Consider the following 14,130-nt stretch of genomic DNA (forward strand, 5'->3'; position numbering starts at 1 on the left):
TCTTCCAAGGGTATCCCTTCTTATCTCTTCTGCCTGGCAATAGATCCAGGAAGCAAGTTATTTGAGAAAAACCGGAGTGCCTACAATCTGAGCCAGGGCTGCCAACAAGACTCAAACAAAAGAGTTAACCACCTGCTCTTCATGGATGAACACAAACTGTATACACACTCCGATGCTGACTGAAGTTGACTCTTGCAGATCGTACATAAATTCTACAGAGATATTCGAATGAAGTTTGGTTTGGACAAATGTGCCAAATGTTTCATCGGAGTTGGAAAGAAGGTACAAACAGGAAACATACAGCTTAATGAAGGTACTGACATCAAGGACTTAGAATAGCAGGAAAAATACAGATACTTTGGCATAGAAAAGAAGGATTCAATTCAGCATGTCAAGATGAGAGAATTATTTGGTAGTGAATATATATGCCATGTAAGGAAAATCTGTAAAACAGAACTTTTAAACAAAAACAAAATCACTGCCAATAACCAACTAATCTTCATGCCTTTGATAATATCCAGCTTTTGCATTGTTGGCTGGCCACAAAGGGAGATAAACAAACTGGACACTAAAATGCGGAAAATGTTGACACTGCACAGAATAACAAAGAAACCAGTGTCTGTTTAGACTATATCTGCCCAGAGGAGCAGGAGGGCATTGGTCTGACCACCACCGTGCAACTATTGTGAGCACCAGGCAATATTTGATGATCTCCCAAAATCCAAACCTCAAAATGGTGCACCAACATCATGTAACAAGAGTCACCAGAACAACCTCCATCACGAAACTCGTCCAACATTTTGGACAAGACTGTTTTACAAATGAGACAGAATCAGAAAAAATGTCTGCTATGGTAATAGCCCAAAAGAGTTGCCAAAAATATACCAAAACAAACAAACAAAAAAAAAATGGAAGAATGCGTCAACTAACAGTACGCAAGTATTTTCTAGATGAATTCCCAAGACTACATAGATTTTACATGGCTAAAAAGAGGATCACTACACTATGATTAGGTTTCCAAGATATGAAGAAATGTTAGTTTAAAGAAAGTGGGAGATCACTTTTCTATAATAATTTAACGTATAATGATAACCCACTTTATGGCCACCTGTTTTAGTGGTCAAATAATTTACGCCACTGAAATACACATTTGCCAAATTTTTGTTGGAAGAGCGTTCACCTGTGAGTGTTCAATTTACGTAAAATTCTTCATATCTTGGAAACTACTTGTTTGCTGGAATTTTAAACGTTATTTTCGTTTTCAACGTCCCCAAAAACCTACAAATGTCTTAATTTTCCAATTTTTTTTTCTAGAGCATAAAAAGACGATGGTCTGCCCTTGCTGATCTTATATTCCAAACATTCCCAATAGGTGTCGCGAGCAGTGTATCATTCATAAACAAGATGCCGTGAAGTAATTCTTCGATAAAATGTCTCATAATATTTGATCTTCTGAAATAAAAAAAACTACTTGATCGATTTACGTAATTTTTGGAATATGACATCTTCATGCAGTGACAAGTATGTACATTATAAAGATTTTTTTCAGATATTCCTTGTAAAAAATTTTTTATTGTTAGAAAAACTTATATGATCATTATGATTCTACAGTGACTGAATGTAGATGGGAAAAATTGGGATCATCTTATATTTATAGATAACTGCTCTACATTTGATACTTTTGAACACTTTTATATTCAATATTATTATTCTCTACAAACAACCAAATTTGGTTGTCGTATCTTATAATAGAAACAATTGATTATTTTCCATTGTTTTCAAAATTAATTCTGAAAATTTTAATCAGTTTTAATGGCAATGACTTTTCCTCTCTAATATATAAAGTGAATGCTTATTTGTTGTAGAAATCGATGTTAATAGGATATTCAAATAAGATTCAATAATGGTTGAATTTTTTAATTAATCTAAAGATACCATTGACATTTCCTTGGATTCCATCTGGTATTACTAGGGTCAATTATCTATCATACACGATGCTGATTGGTTCGGTATTCAGCATCAACGAATGGCTGGAGATGAGCTCATAAAAATAATGATAACATACAAAAAAGAAAAACTTTTTTCTTGAGAGAAGCCACTTTCTATTCCAAAAAATTATTATTGTAATTTTATATTTAGAGTAAGAATTTTCAACAGAAAAGAATTTTGGAAGAGACTAGTGTGATCAAAGTAGTCACCATTGATTGGTGTAATTTTATGAGGAAGAGGTGCGCAATTTCTATTAAAAAATAAAGAATTGAGGGGGGGGGGAAGATATATCAGGTGATAGAAATCCAAAAGAGGTGGAAATTGATGAAAATAAATTTTTCAGCAAAAATATTAGAGGGCAGTTACAAAAAAAATCACTGTGTGTTTAGTGCCATCAAGAGAGAATCTGGTTGGACTTCTATGAAGAAAGTGGTGGGTCAGAAAAGAGAAACTCTCATTCCAATAATCTGAGCATGAATATTACCAGAAACAAGAAAGTGGTGATTGGACTGTATATGCCAACATACCAGAAATAGATGATGGGAAATGTATAGTCACAATGTTGTGATCAACGAAAGAAATTTTGTGGAACTGATTGATTTTACAATCAAGACACAATTAATTGAAAATACTTGAATGAGGACCAAACAAACTGCGCCATCAGTTTGGTACCTGTAATTCCCTTTATTCCCTCCTACTTGGTGGAATGTATCCAGAAAGAGTGGGACTAATAAATTCGGTGAGATGCTCTACTGCATTAATTATAGTTATTCCGTATAAGAAACTTTATTCAACTTTTTTATTGAGATAATACAAGAGGTGTTGAAAAAAAAAATTGTTTTCGTATTATAGCATGTGTGTGTGACACAATAATAAAGAACCTTTTCTGAGAGAGCTCTTCATCTCCCCACATTTAAAAGCTTTCTACCCATATGTCCTCATCCTTGAGAGGAGACAAGTAAAATCAAGCTGGTTCTATATCTAGAATTGTCAGTGCACACCAGCAGACCATGTTGTTTAGGCAATTAAGCCTGATAAACGAAAAAGTAAGATCAATGTGGCTGACTCAACTAAAGGGTTAAAATTCAAACAAAATATATAATGTTCATGTGTTCATGTTTCTATCTCCGTCTCCTGCTATTTTTCTTATATTTTTTTTTTTTGTCATCTGGAAAGAAAGTTACAATTAGTTGAAGCTGGAAGGTCATTTTGTCAAAAAAGCTCAAACTTTTCACTTTGTCAAGAACGGACATGTTGCATGCCAACTCATCTCTCAAGTTAAACCAAATGCTCGAATCTTCAAATCAAATTAAATTTACATTTTAATAAAAACATGCATTCTTCACTGATTGCTTACAACATATAACTTTAGCAAATAATGTCGCTGAGAAGTCGACAATACCCACCAGCAGACGTAAAAGACCACATCAACCTCTTAATGTAAGGATTATTATTTATTCTCCTGGTTACCGTGCTCTGGATGTAACAGCCCTTCAAGAGACATCCTTATAGTGTGGAGATACCAAGATACTCTCCCCAGTAAACAATCTGTTTACCTGTGTTCTTCAGAATTTTTAGATCTATTCCCTGCTTCCTTTGTTTTAGCTCATTTGATTCATTGGTCTAGTGGTCTCTATCAATTCACTGTTTTCATACCTCATTGTACCTATTTACTATGCCTCCCAACGGGACAGAGTTAGACACCAGGGTCGTTTTTTAACGTGGAGAAAAGGTACAAAAATAAAAACTGTCTCAGTCGTGAAGGATTTCTCCTCCACCGAAAGAGAACAAGAAATAGAAGTGCAGCATCTGAAGAACAGATACTACACTTTGATCTGGACCAAAAGGCCAAGACAAGTCAAACAGCTTCCTATTCCAGTAGCTTATCAAAAATTGCAGGTTTGTGAAACTCCTTTTCTGTTGATCATTTTTCTGCTATTTATAGCCTTGGTATTTTAAAGACAAAGGTCAATAGGCATTTCCTGTCTTTGTGATAATAATCTTTTATTTTTGTTAGTTCCTTCATGCCTTGTCTGGATCAATTTTCATTTTAAATTACTATGATAATAATACAAGGATTCTCACCCCCAAAACGGTCTTCATTTAATAATATTTAAATAAACAACAACATAAAACCATTTTTATCGCCTATAAACAATTTTTTTTATAGCATTTTGTTTTTTGCCAAACTGTGGGTGTTTTAATTAACTAATTAAGTTCGTGATATGGACAAAAGTATTAGAAGGGTGATCACCCAGGTCAAAGTGTCATTTGTGTAGTAAACCACAGATGATGGCCGAGATAGTATATAATTGGAATGGAAACGGGAAGAAGCGAGGGTGGGGGTCGGTGGCTTTAAAATGGACAATGTGTGTGTGTGTGTGTGTGTGTGTGTGTGTGTGTGTGTGTGTGTGTGTGTGTGTGCGCGCGACTTTCAGTAAGTTTTCGACCGGTTATGAAGTTATCAATGAAGTCCCCCCCCTCTACTTTAAAAAAAAAAAAAAAGACAGAATAAATTGACGTCCCTTTTGAGTTTAAATCGACACGCCTCATTTTCTATTAAGAGCTCCTGTAGATCAGACCTTTCAAGTTCTTACACGCGGATATTAGAGAGAAAAGCAAAGAAAATGCTAAGCTCTAAATTAAGGTAAGAAAATATTTTCAAAAGTTTGTGAAACGCAGTTTTTAAATCGGCAGTGGCAAAAAGAAAAGAAAAGAAAAGAAAAAAAGCGACGCATTTAATTTTGAAATTAAAAGAAAATGTCAAATTTTCATACTATATTTATTTTTGTTAAAATATGCGGTCGATTGCAATAATTTGTCCATCTTTCACGGGTTCATTTACGCAAATTTCAGAGACCGAGTCAGTCAACAATTAAAATTAAGGTGTTTGCTTTAAATTTTATTATTTTCAAAATAATTTTGACTTTTAAAGTGAAAAACAATTAAAACTATGTAAGACTATAAAAAAATGTGCGTAATGCCTCGGTTAGTTCCGTGGATGAAATTGAAATCAAAGGCCTGTACCAAGATCAAATAATTTTTATAGTAAAAAAAAAAAAAAAAGAAATTTAGACAAAATAAAAAAAAAATGAGATTCGTATTTGCGCCGGAGCCTTGTATTTTTGTGATAAAATTGTTTTTGAAGTAAAGGTCCGTCAATTCTTGCGGACTATAACAGAAAAAGAAGCATTTGTTAGGGGGGGGGGAGGATTGAATATATATATATATATATATATATATATATATATATATATATATATATATATATATATATATATACATACACACGCACAAACAATAATAATAAATGTTAATAAAGGCAAGATGAGTTACTCTTATACCTACCTGGACAAGTTATTGTGTTTTAACTTATTTTAATGCGTTTATTTACTTTGAAACGAAAATAGTGTTTAGTCTGTTGAGTTAAAGATAAAAAAAAAAATAGCAGAGTCGTTATAATCATTAGAACCACCCGATAACCGTTCGAAAATCGAACAAAATACTGGTTAGAACATTACATTTTCGCACATTTATTAAATGGGTTTCGATAAGTATTTCGTTTAACTTTCGATTTTGAGGCGATTATCAAGGATTAAAATAGTTGTAACGAAACTGCTAATTTTTTTCTAACTTAACAGAAGTAACAATACGTTTGTTTCAAAGTAAAGAAACGTATTAAAATAAGTTTAAACACAAAAAACTTATTAAGGTAAATAGAGGAGTAACTTATCTTTGATAACATTTATTTGTATGTTCATTTTTTCACCCCATTGTGAAAAATACCCAGAGGGGATTTTATTTAACTTGAAATAAACTTGAATAAGACGAGATTCAGGTTGTTGAAAGGACTCGGGGTGGAGTCCTTTAATGTAAGAGTGTGAGTCGACGTCCACCAATTCATAATCGGGATCTATCAATTTTCAAGACCGGGGTTGCAGATGCAGGATTCTCTAGAAGTCGAAAGTAGTAGAGTATCCGCAGGACCGTTAAAGGCAAAATTAACGTGATCTTTGATTAACAAATTTTACCAAATCACATTCTCACATACACAAAAACATAAAAATATGAATAACTCTGGAAAATAACGACACTTGACAAAGAACTTGAAATCGCTGTATTTATATGAAATAACATTTATTTACGTGTTAGAGAAACATTCATTCAAATCGTTCCAACGTTAGTGTTTTCTTGTAACAAGTGTTCATTATGCAGGGTTAGCTAAATGAGGATTTCTTAAAAAATGGCAAGAAATTTAAGATTACTGATTTTTATGGACTAAGTGACACACGTGGTTTGAATGTGGTTATTTTCTAAGAGGAAAACAGTCATTAAACTATGTAAGTGAAATGTGTGTGTGTCTTCATCGCATAAGAAAACAGTAGTTCGAAAAAAAAAAACATGTTAAAAAAGATTTAAATTCCCATTCGATGTGGTAACTTTCCATGATGAGAATTTAAGGTTCATGTGCTTGACGCGCAAATTCAAAATGGGGAACTTTAACACCTTCCAAGGGCAGAGTTATTTTTAGATCGAGTCTAAGGGGAAGACAAGAAACTGGAAGAAAACTAAACTGATTCGATTTTTGCAGGCAAATCCTTATATAGAAACGTTCTTGAACATTCTAGTCTGGCGTATCACTACGCAGGGAATGCAACATAGTTCCCTTATTGCATGTGTGAAGATGGGCAAATTGCAACATTGTGTGCTTGTGCGTTGTGATAAATGTGCACGTTTAAACGGTGAGTGCTACGAAAATGTCTCTGCCAAAGATTTGTTCTGGTCATATGTAGTGGTCGCTACATGACTCCCCTCCTAGACGAAAAATCGATCTAAGAAGAAGGTATAAGATTATTTCAAATATTTCACTGTGTATCTGTGGCAAAATGAAGTGGATGCTTTATGTGCCTGCCAGATTTGGTGGCAGTTACAGCACCAGGTAGCACAATGTCATTAGACGTGGCAGTAGTTAACAAATCTACTGAGGTTTGCGTGGTTCTACAACCTGTCTTCGAAAAATGCTTTCTTCAGTTGATCAATGCTGATCGAATCATGTTTGCCATTATTATCTATGATGAAATATTTAGGATATCTTCTAAACACATTGTCTATGATGAAATATTTAGGATATCTTCTAAACACATTGTCTATGATGAAATATTTAGGATATCTTCTAAACACATTGTCTATGATGAAATATTTAGGATATCTTCTAAACACTTTGTAAGGGCCGGAGTAGGGCAGCTGCAGGCGCTTAGGTACTCCGTTGTTTCTCACAAAAATATGTATCCATGTGGTAATGTCTTGAGGAAGAGGAATCATAGTTTTCTGAGGCCTTGGTTCGATGTGTAATGGTCTTGACATTTACTTCTTTGAGCGAGACGTATAGCTAGTCCTGTCTAGCGTGTTTCTAATGGCGATTGGTGCAACCATTTGTCCTGGTAAGTCAAGGGTGTTGTATACACGATCTTGGCAGCTGGAAGTCCAATATCCATTTTAATAGTAGATCTGATACCGAGGAGTACAAGAGAAAGGAATTCCTTCCAATTATTAGGATTAGAATGTGCTTTTAAGGAAGCTTTTCAGTTGGCGATGGAAGCATTCAACCGTCGTTCAAGGACGGGTGATAAGGCGTGGTCTGTATATGCTTGCATCCAAGTAAACGTGAAAGTTCAGCGAAAAGATAGAAATCAAACTATTTACCTCTGTTGGTGGTAATTTCTGACACACCAAATTTTGATATCCACTAAGAAAGAGTGTTTGACGACATTCTCAGCAGAGATGTCAGTGATAGGTAAGGCTTTGGGCCATCTAGTGAATCGCTCAATGCAAGTCAGTAGATACGTAAAGTTCTTTGAAGGTAGTAATGGGCCCACTTTGTTGATGTGAACATGTTTAAATTGAGCCTCAAGAATAGGGAACGTTGTGAGAGGACTCTTAATATGTTGTGTGACTTTGGATTTCTGGCAAGGAATACAACTTTGTGACCATGTGACCAGTCATGTACATCCTTGTTAATAGCAGTCCATATGAAATGTGACGTAAGCAATTTCTGTGTTGCTTGGATGCCTGGGTGCGATAAATTGTGTAACATTGAAAAACTGCTTGTCTGTGCTGGAGAGGTACATATGCCGTCATGTCCAGTCGAAGTGTCACACCAAATAAAATCGCTTGAGAAAGGCAAGAGAACTGGGGAAGATCATCAAAAGTTGTTTAATTCTTTATTGTTCTCCTGATCCTTAGCAATCTGATGAAGATCCATGGCGTAAACAGGTTGAATGGCGTAAACATGCATACGTGATAGTGTGTCAGCGGCTGTATTTTTGTACCTTTGACATATTCAATGTCCAAAGTAAATTGCGAAATGTAATACAAGTGACGAGCTTCTCTGGGCGAATGTTTACTGGGTTTAGCGAATAAAGCATGTGACAGTGGTTTCTGATTGGTAAAAATAGTGAAGGTTGAGCCTTCCAACATGAATCGGAAATGTTTTACTGCAGAATAAGCAGCAAGTAATTTCCTTCTGAAAGTACTGTATTTTCTTTTAGCCTCTTGAAGTTGTAACACACCTCTGATGCCTACATTGGAAGCATCTACGAATAATGTGAACGGTACACCTGTCTTGGGAAAAAACAATGTAGCATTTGCTAAGGTCTTTTCTAAAACTGAGAGAGTGCAGTTCATATTCATTTCAAGTAATCCCTTTATCCTTTTTTTTTTTTCTATTTCAAAAAAGATTGGTTACGGGCTGTGCTAATCCAGCACAGTGAGGTAGGAACTGTCTGTAAAAGTTAATTAAACAAAGAAATTCACATAGTTTACAAAGAGAAGTGAGAACGGGGTAATTGACAGTAAATTAAACCTTCTCAGACAGGGGACAAATTTGTCTTTGTCAATAATATGACCAAGAAAAGATAATGACGAAACACCAAACTCACATTTGTTAGGGTTGATAATCACGCCACATTCCAATAATCTGTGAAATAATTCATTGAGGTGTTGAATATGCTCCTCTGTGGATGAGCTTGCCACTAATAAATCGTTAATGTATGCATAGATGAAAGGCAATCCACATGTAACTGCATCTGTGAACTGTTGAAAAGCTTGGTCAGCGTTTCTCAATCTGAAATGCATTCTGGTTAATTCAAAAAGTCAGAATGAAGTAGTGATGGCGGTCTTGGAGATGTCTTCAGAGTCGATAGGGATTTGATTGTACACGAGCATGAGGCTAATTTTGGAAAAAATTGATTTTCCGTTGAGTGAATTGGAAAAATCGTGCAAATGAGATATTGGGTAATTATCCGGTACTGTTTGGCTGTTAAGTTCCCAAGGATGTCCCCACAAGGATGCCAAAGATGTCTTCTTGGGGACCATGTGGAGCAGTGACAACCAGTTGCTTTGAGCCAGATGAATTATGCCTAGGTCCAGCATGTGTTGAAACTCTTGCTTAGCTGCCTTTAAGTGGTCATGTCGAAGTCTGCGCGGGCACATGCTTACGGGTGGAACCTGAGCCTGTATATATATATATATATATATATATATATGAACAAATGATTAATAAAACATGTTAAAAGACATCTTGAAAATTTTAAATTCGACCGTTTTGGATTTACCATTTTTGGATTTTTACCCTTCACCGGACTATCCATTCATGTGAAATCTTTTTACCATTTTTCTTTTGCCTCCTGTTCCCCTTACCTCACCCTTTTTTTAACCAAGTAAGATCTGTGACTTACTTGTAGTTTCATTAAATACTTTTATATGCAAAATCCGATCCTGCATTTTGCTAATTCCTGCCCTCTGATGAGAAGGAGAGTATTTCTTCGAAACTCCGCAGATTAAGGACTATCCACTTATCTTGTGCTTCCTTTTTTAAAATTAAATATGTTTTTAACTCTTTTTCAAGATGTCTTTTAACATGTTTTATTAATCATTTGTTCATATTATAAGCTCTATTTCCTTTTCGGTTTTATTGAGCTTTTACATCTGGTTGAGTTTATTTTACTTGTAAATATTAACTCTTTAATATTTATAATATATTTTGAGTTTACCATTTTGATTACCTTGGTAAACTTATTGTAATTTTTATTATATATATATATATATATATATATATATATTTTATTACATTTTCACGCTAAACAAGGCACAGTGCCACTTTGACGTAGGAGGTTACTATCAGGGACATAAGTTGCTTGCAGAAATACTAGAAAGTTGAGCAGTAAGATGTCTGTTCACATTACACTTGAACTTCTGCATCTCAATACAGTTGGAAATTCCAAAGTCTAGCAGTTCTAGCAAAAAAAACTATTAGAGTAGAAGGCTTTCTTACACTTAGGGATCTCTACTGTGTAGGGGTGGGACTTTGCTGCTTGTCGGGTTTGTTGGGGGTATTTATGTCGAGAGGGTACAAAGGCTTGTAGTTCGTCGGAGCATCCATTAAAAAACTTGTAAAACAGGCCGAGAAATGCACCATTTCGTCAATAAGGTTGGCGACTCTTTTGAACCTTGTCCAGGAGTGAGAGACAACAACACTCCATACATGGGTGAATAGTGGCGTTGTAGAGGTACAGGAAACTTCCAGGCATAAGTAATTTTCTTGCGTGGTAGAGAGAGCCCACCTTCTTCGCAGCAGCCTTGGCAATGGTCTTGATGTATCCGTTCTAACTCATGTTCCCTGTGAATGTTAAGCTGAGGAGTTTGAATGAAGTACTTTCAGGTAATGTATTTTTAGCTATTGGTGGTTGAGAAGTAACTATCAAAGGAAACAAGCTTAGTCTTGGCAGCATTTACCGCTACCATCCATTTTTGATCCCATTCCATTGTAGACTGAAGGCCTTTCTTTAGGGTTTCCGCCATTGCCTTGAACATGTTTTCATTCGTTTTCTCCTCATATCTGTTATAGAACGTAGTGCCATCAGCAAATATACCCATCTCTGAGACTATTTTATCAGGGAGGTCATTTATGAATATCACGAATAACAAAGGTCCAAGGATAGACCCCTCCGGTACACCGCAAGCTGGCATGAGAACACTTCCCAAGTAAACCCTGACTAAATATTCAAAATAACATAGTATTAAATATAAAAAAAACAATGTTAAAACTTCTTTAAAAAGAATCGTAGCCAGGGTGTTTGTGTTGGGGGGGGGGGCTTAAAAAAACAAACAGTTTTGCTAAGTAGTTAGGATCGAACCCAAAGCCTTAAGGCAAAGATGGAAAAGAAAGTGTGCAAGTGTGCTTTAGTTTCCATACATCTATTACGTTGGAAGCAGTGGAAAAAGTGATTTCTGTGCGCAATGGCAGCAGCACATTCTGAAGAGAACCATGATTGGCTGTTAGGTTTTTGCTGGAACTTTTTCGAGGGTATGAAACGGTCTATACCTACAATTAACCATTCCGTCAGGTCTAATACTATAGAGGACACATACTTTTTAAACATGGAACGCAGAGGTAGATCCGATATAAATGTACGGAAGCTATCCCAGTCAACCATAGTGTATCAGTATATTGTACGACGGAGAGGTACATCTGGGGACTTAACATTTCATTTTTATCTTAATTGATACAACAGAGTGATCGGAAGATCCAAGAGGAGACAGAACAGAAACTGAACATAGTTCAGGGCATATTGTGTGAAAAAGGTCTAGTAGACTTGCATACTGGTCGTCATTGTCAGGCACACGGGTGGGTTCATGAACAATCTGAGTGAGGTCATAAGCAATGGAGAAATCATGACAGAACCTCCCCTCATCATCGGACTTGTTTGAGTGGGTCAACCATTCGACGTTGTGAACATTGAAGTCTCCACATACGTGAATGTTAGTTGAAGGATAAGCAGATAGGACTTGGTCAATTTTCTCAGATATGCTTTTAAAGATAGTAACTCCGCTGTTGTGGGGGCGATAGAGAGTAAATATAAATGCAATAGTGTGAGCTAGTGCAACCCGGAAGCACATATAGGGTAAGTTAGGATCTTCCCTGGAGATGTCCCTACCACATGGAAAGCTATCTTTAATATAGGCACATATTCCATGCCAATGGCGATCTTGGGGGTCAGATTTAGAAGTTAAGTTAGAGTATCCTTTAATTGCAAACTCTTCTAGGGAAATAGCTTGTCCAATGCCAGTTTCGCTTAAAAATACAAGGTCTGGTTTAGTCTCCTGTAATTGGGTTTCAACCTCTGGAAGGTTAGAATGTAGACCCCTGATGTTCGAGAAGGAGACATGGTAGTAGGGGTCAACATTGGAAGTTGGAAAACCGGGTTTAATCGTGTCATGATAGAATTTTGGAATTTGTGGACTAGGTCGTCAGATTTGCTTAGAGCAGGACAGAGAGGGGAAACTAAGAGAAAAAAAGAAACGAAGAGTTTTTTTTTTTGTAGAACATAAGGTAAAGCCGTAACAATTACCCACTAATATGGCATCGAGAGGCCCCCACCAGAAGCTATTGCATGGTCCAGAATCTATTCACCAAATGGCAATACAGCAGCCCCAGTACTTTGCACCTGCTGATAGGACAGCCTCCTTAGTGGTTAATCCAAAATTTGGGTCTCTGACTATCAGGCGGATAATGTCAGCCCAGATAAAAAGTTTACCTCCAGCACCCTTACTAGTGACATGGCTACAAGAATAGACATAGAAACAGAAAATTTTCGGCATCCCTGCCAACTGTTCGCGCAAAATACTGCCAACCTAGAAAACAGCTTTTTCTTCTCCCTTTGTCAGAAAAATCACTCATTAAAAAATGAGGACTGAGGGACAAAAAAGGAGAAGCAAGAGTACGAGAGCTGCCGATAATGCATCCACAATGCGTTTTCTACTCTCCATTAAAAAAAAAATTATTAAGTATTATCCTTACTAAAAGTCCAACGGACGTGTTTAAGGGAAAGTGTTGTGATAGATTCCCCTCTCACGAACTAAAAATGAGTACAATTACGTAATCTATTTTTGCAATCAACTTGGTAGAATTTATGGACGAGAAAAATGCTAGCATTTAATAAAACAGAAATATATAAATTAAATACAGAAACAAAATGTAGTTATTAATATTTGAATCTAAAGATAAAAAGTATGATTAATATTGAAGTCACTTATCTCAAAAAAACACTTCCGTCTCCAAAATGCAAACTGTAGAAAAGAATTTAAGTTTTAATATCATCAGCGTTCAAAAGACTTCTTTTTTTTTTAAATTAACCGTTAAAAGAAAAGCGTGATCTTATTCTGGACTTTAGCTAGTCACGTTTTAAGAAACTTGCGATATAAAAGAAAAGTGGAGGGGGGGGGTCTTCCGAAAGTTACTTGGTGACGTTATAAGTAATTGCAAAATAAAATGAAAGCAGAATTAAGGGGTGGGGACTGAAAGGATAATATAATGAAGTCTATGCAATATTTGAGAGGTAAGGAGAACTTTAATGGAATATTTGAATATTTATGTATGAGGCCCCTTTCTGAAGTAAAATGAAACGTACAACTTTTCTTTATATGATAATAATTGATGCATTATAATTAAGATTTTAACCAGAATCCAGATACTATTTAATTTTCAAACGATTTAAAAACTTAAAAAAAAAAAAAAAAAGTCATACAGATTTTTATTGATAATCACATTTAAGACAAGAAGTTTTAAAAATTAATTTCTTTCCCTGCATCTAGTGAGCAGGAATTGTGGAAAGGTAGAGATCTGATGCGAACAAATGTAAACAGTTACTACCTTATATAAGTTACTCTCTTTCTCTGTTCGTTTTGCCTACTGTCAAATTTTTTTTTGTTTTTTTGTGTCAAGGAAAATGAAATGCATTTAAGTCAATAGTTTGGTGATGTCTGCTCTTTAAATAAAGAAAAAAATGTGTGAATTCTACAATTTTTTAACCTATGAAAATGATTCCCGCCTATTTGAAAGCTGGTTTGATTTGACACTCAAAACCTAGAAGAGAAAGCCCTAGATGGCATTGCATTCACCACTCCTACTCTCCAAGGTCAGGAAAAGCAACTGAATACTCAACTAACATACACAGAAGTCCACACATATTCACATACTGGCAAAAGCCGCATATACACAATTTCTTATGCATTCACACACTGACAAAGGTTTCATACGTACAAATGAATACTGAATGCATGCACACATGTATTCACACTAAA

The 14,130-nt window shown here is 35.6% G+C and overlaps 2 protein-coding genes across 2 annotated transcripts in view; one reads left to right on the forward strand and one right to left on the reverse strand.

The window, feature by feature from the left end:
- LOC145277860 (conserved oligomeric Golgi complex subunit 8-like) overlaps positions 1-14,130 on the reverse strand; it is a gene marked incomplete in the record, with an annotated part of 189,211 nt that overhangs the window by 111,646 nt on the left and 63,435 nt on the right.
- The window catches only part of LOC145277862 (scoloptoxin SSD14-like), a 189,148-nt gene continuing 179,497 nt past the window's right edge, over positions 4,480-14,130 (forward strand). The window contains exon 1 of the mRNA XM_080129815.1: positions 4,480-4,636. Coding sequence (XP_079985941.1) covers positions 4,617-4,636 — 20 coding nt within the window. The 5' untranslated portion in view covers positions 4,480-4,616. The remainder of the gene's footprint in view (positions 4,637-14,130) is intronic.

The sequence above is a fragment of the Euprymna scolopes genome, chromosome 6 (genome assembly GCF_053919585.1).
Source record: "Euprymna scolopes isolate OS-2025 chromosome 6, ASM5391958v1, whole genome shotgun sequence".
Classification (NCBI taxonomy): Eukaryota; Metazoa; Mollusca; class Cephalopoda; order Sepiida; family Sepiolidae; genus Euprymna; species Euprymna scolopes.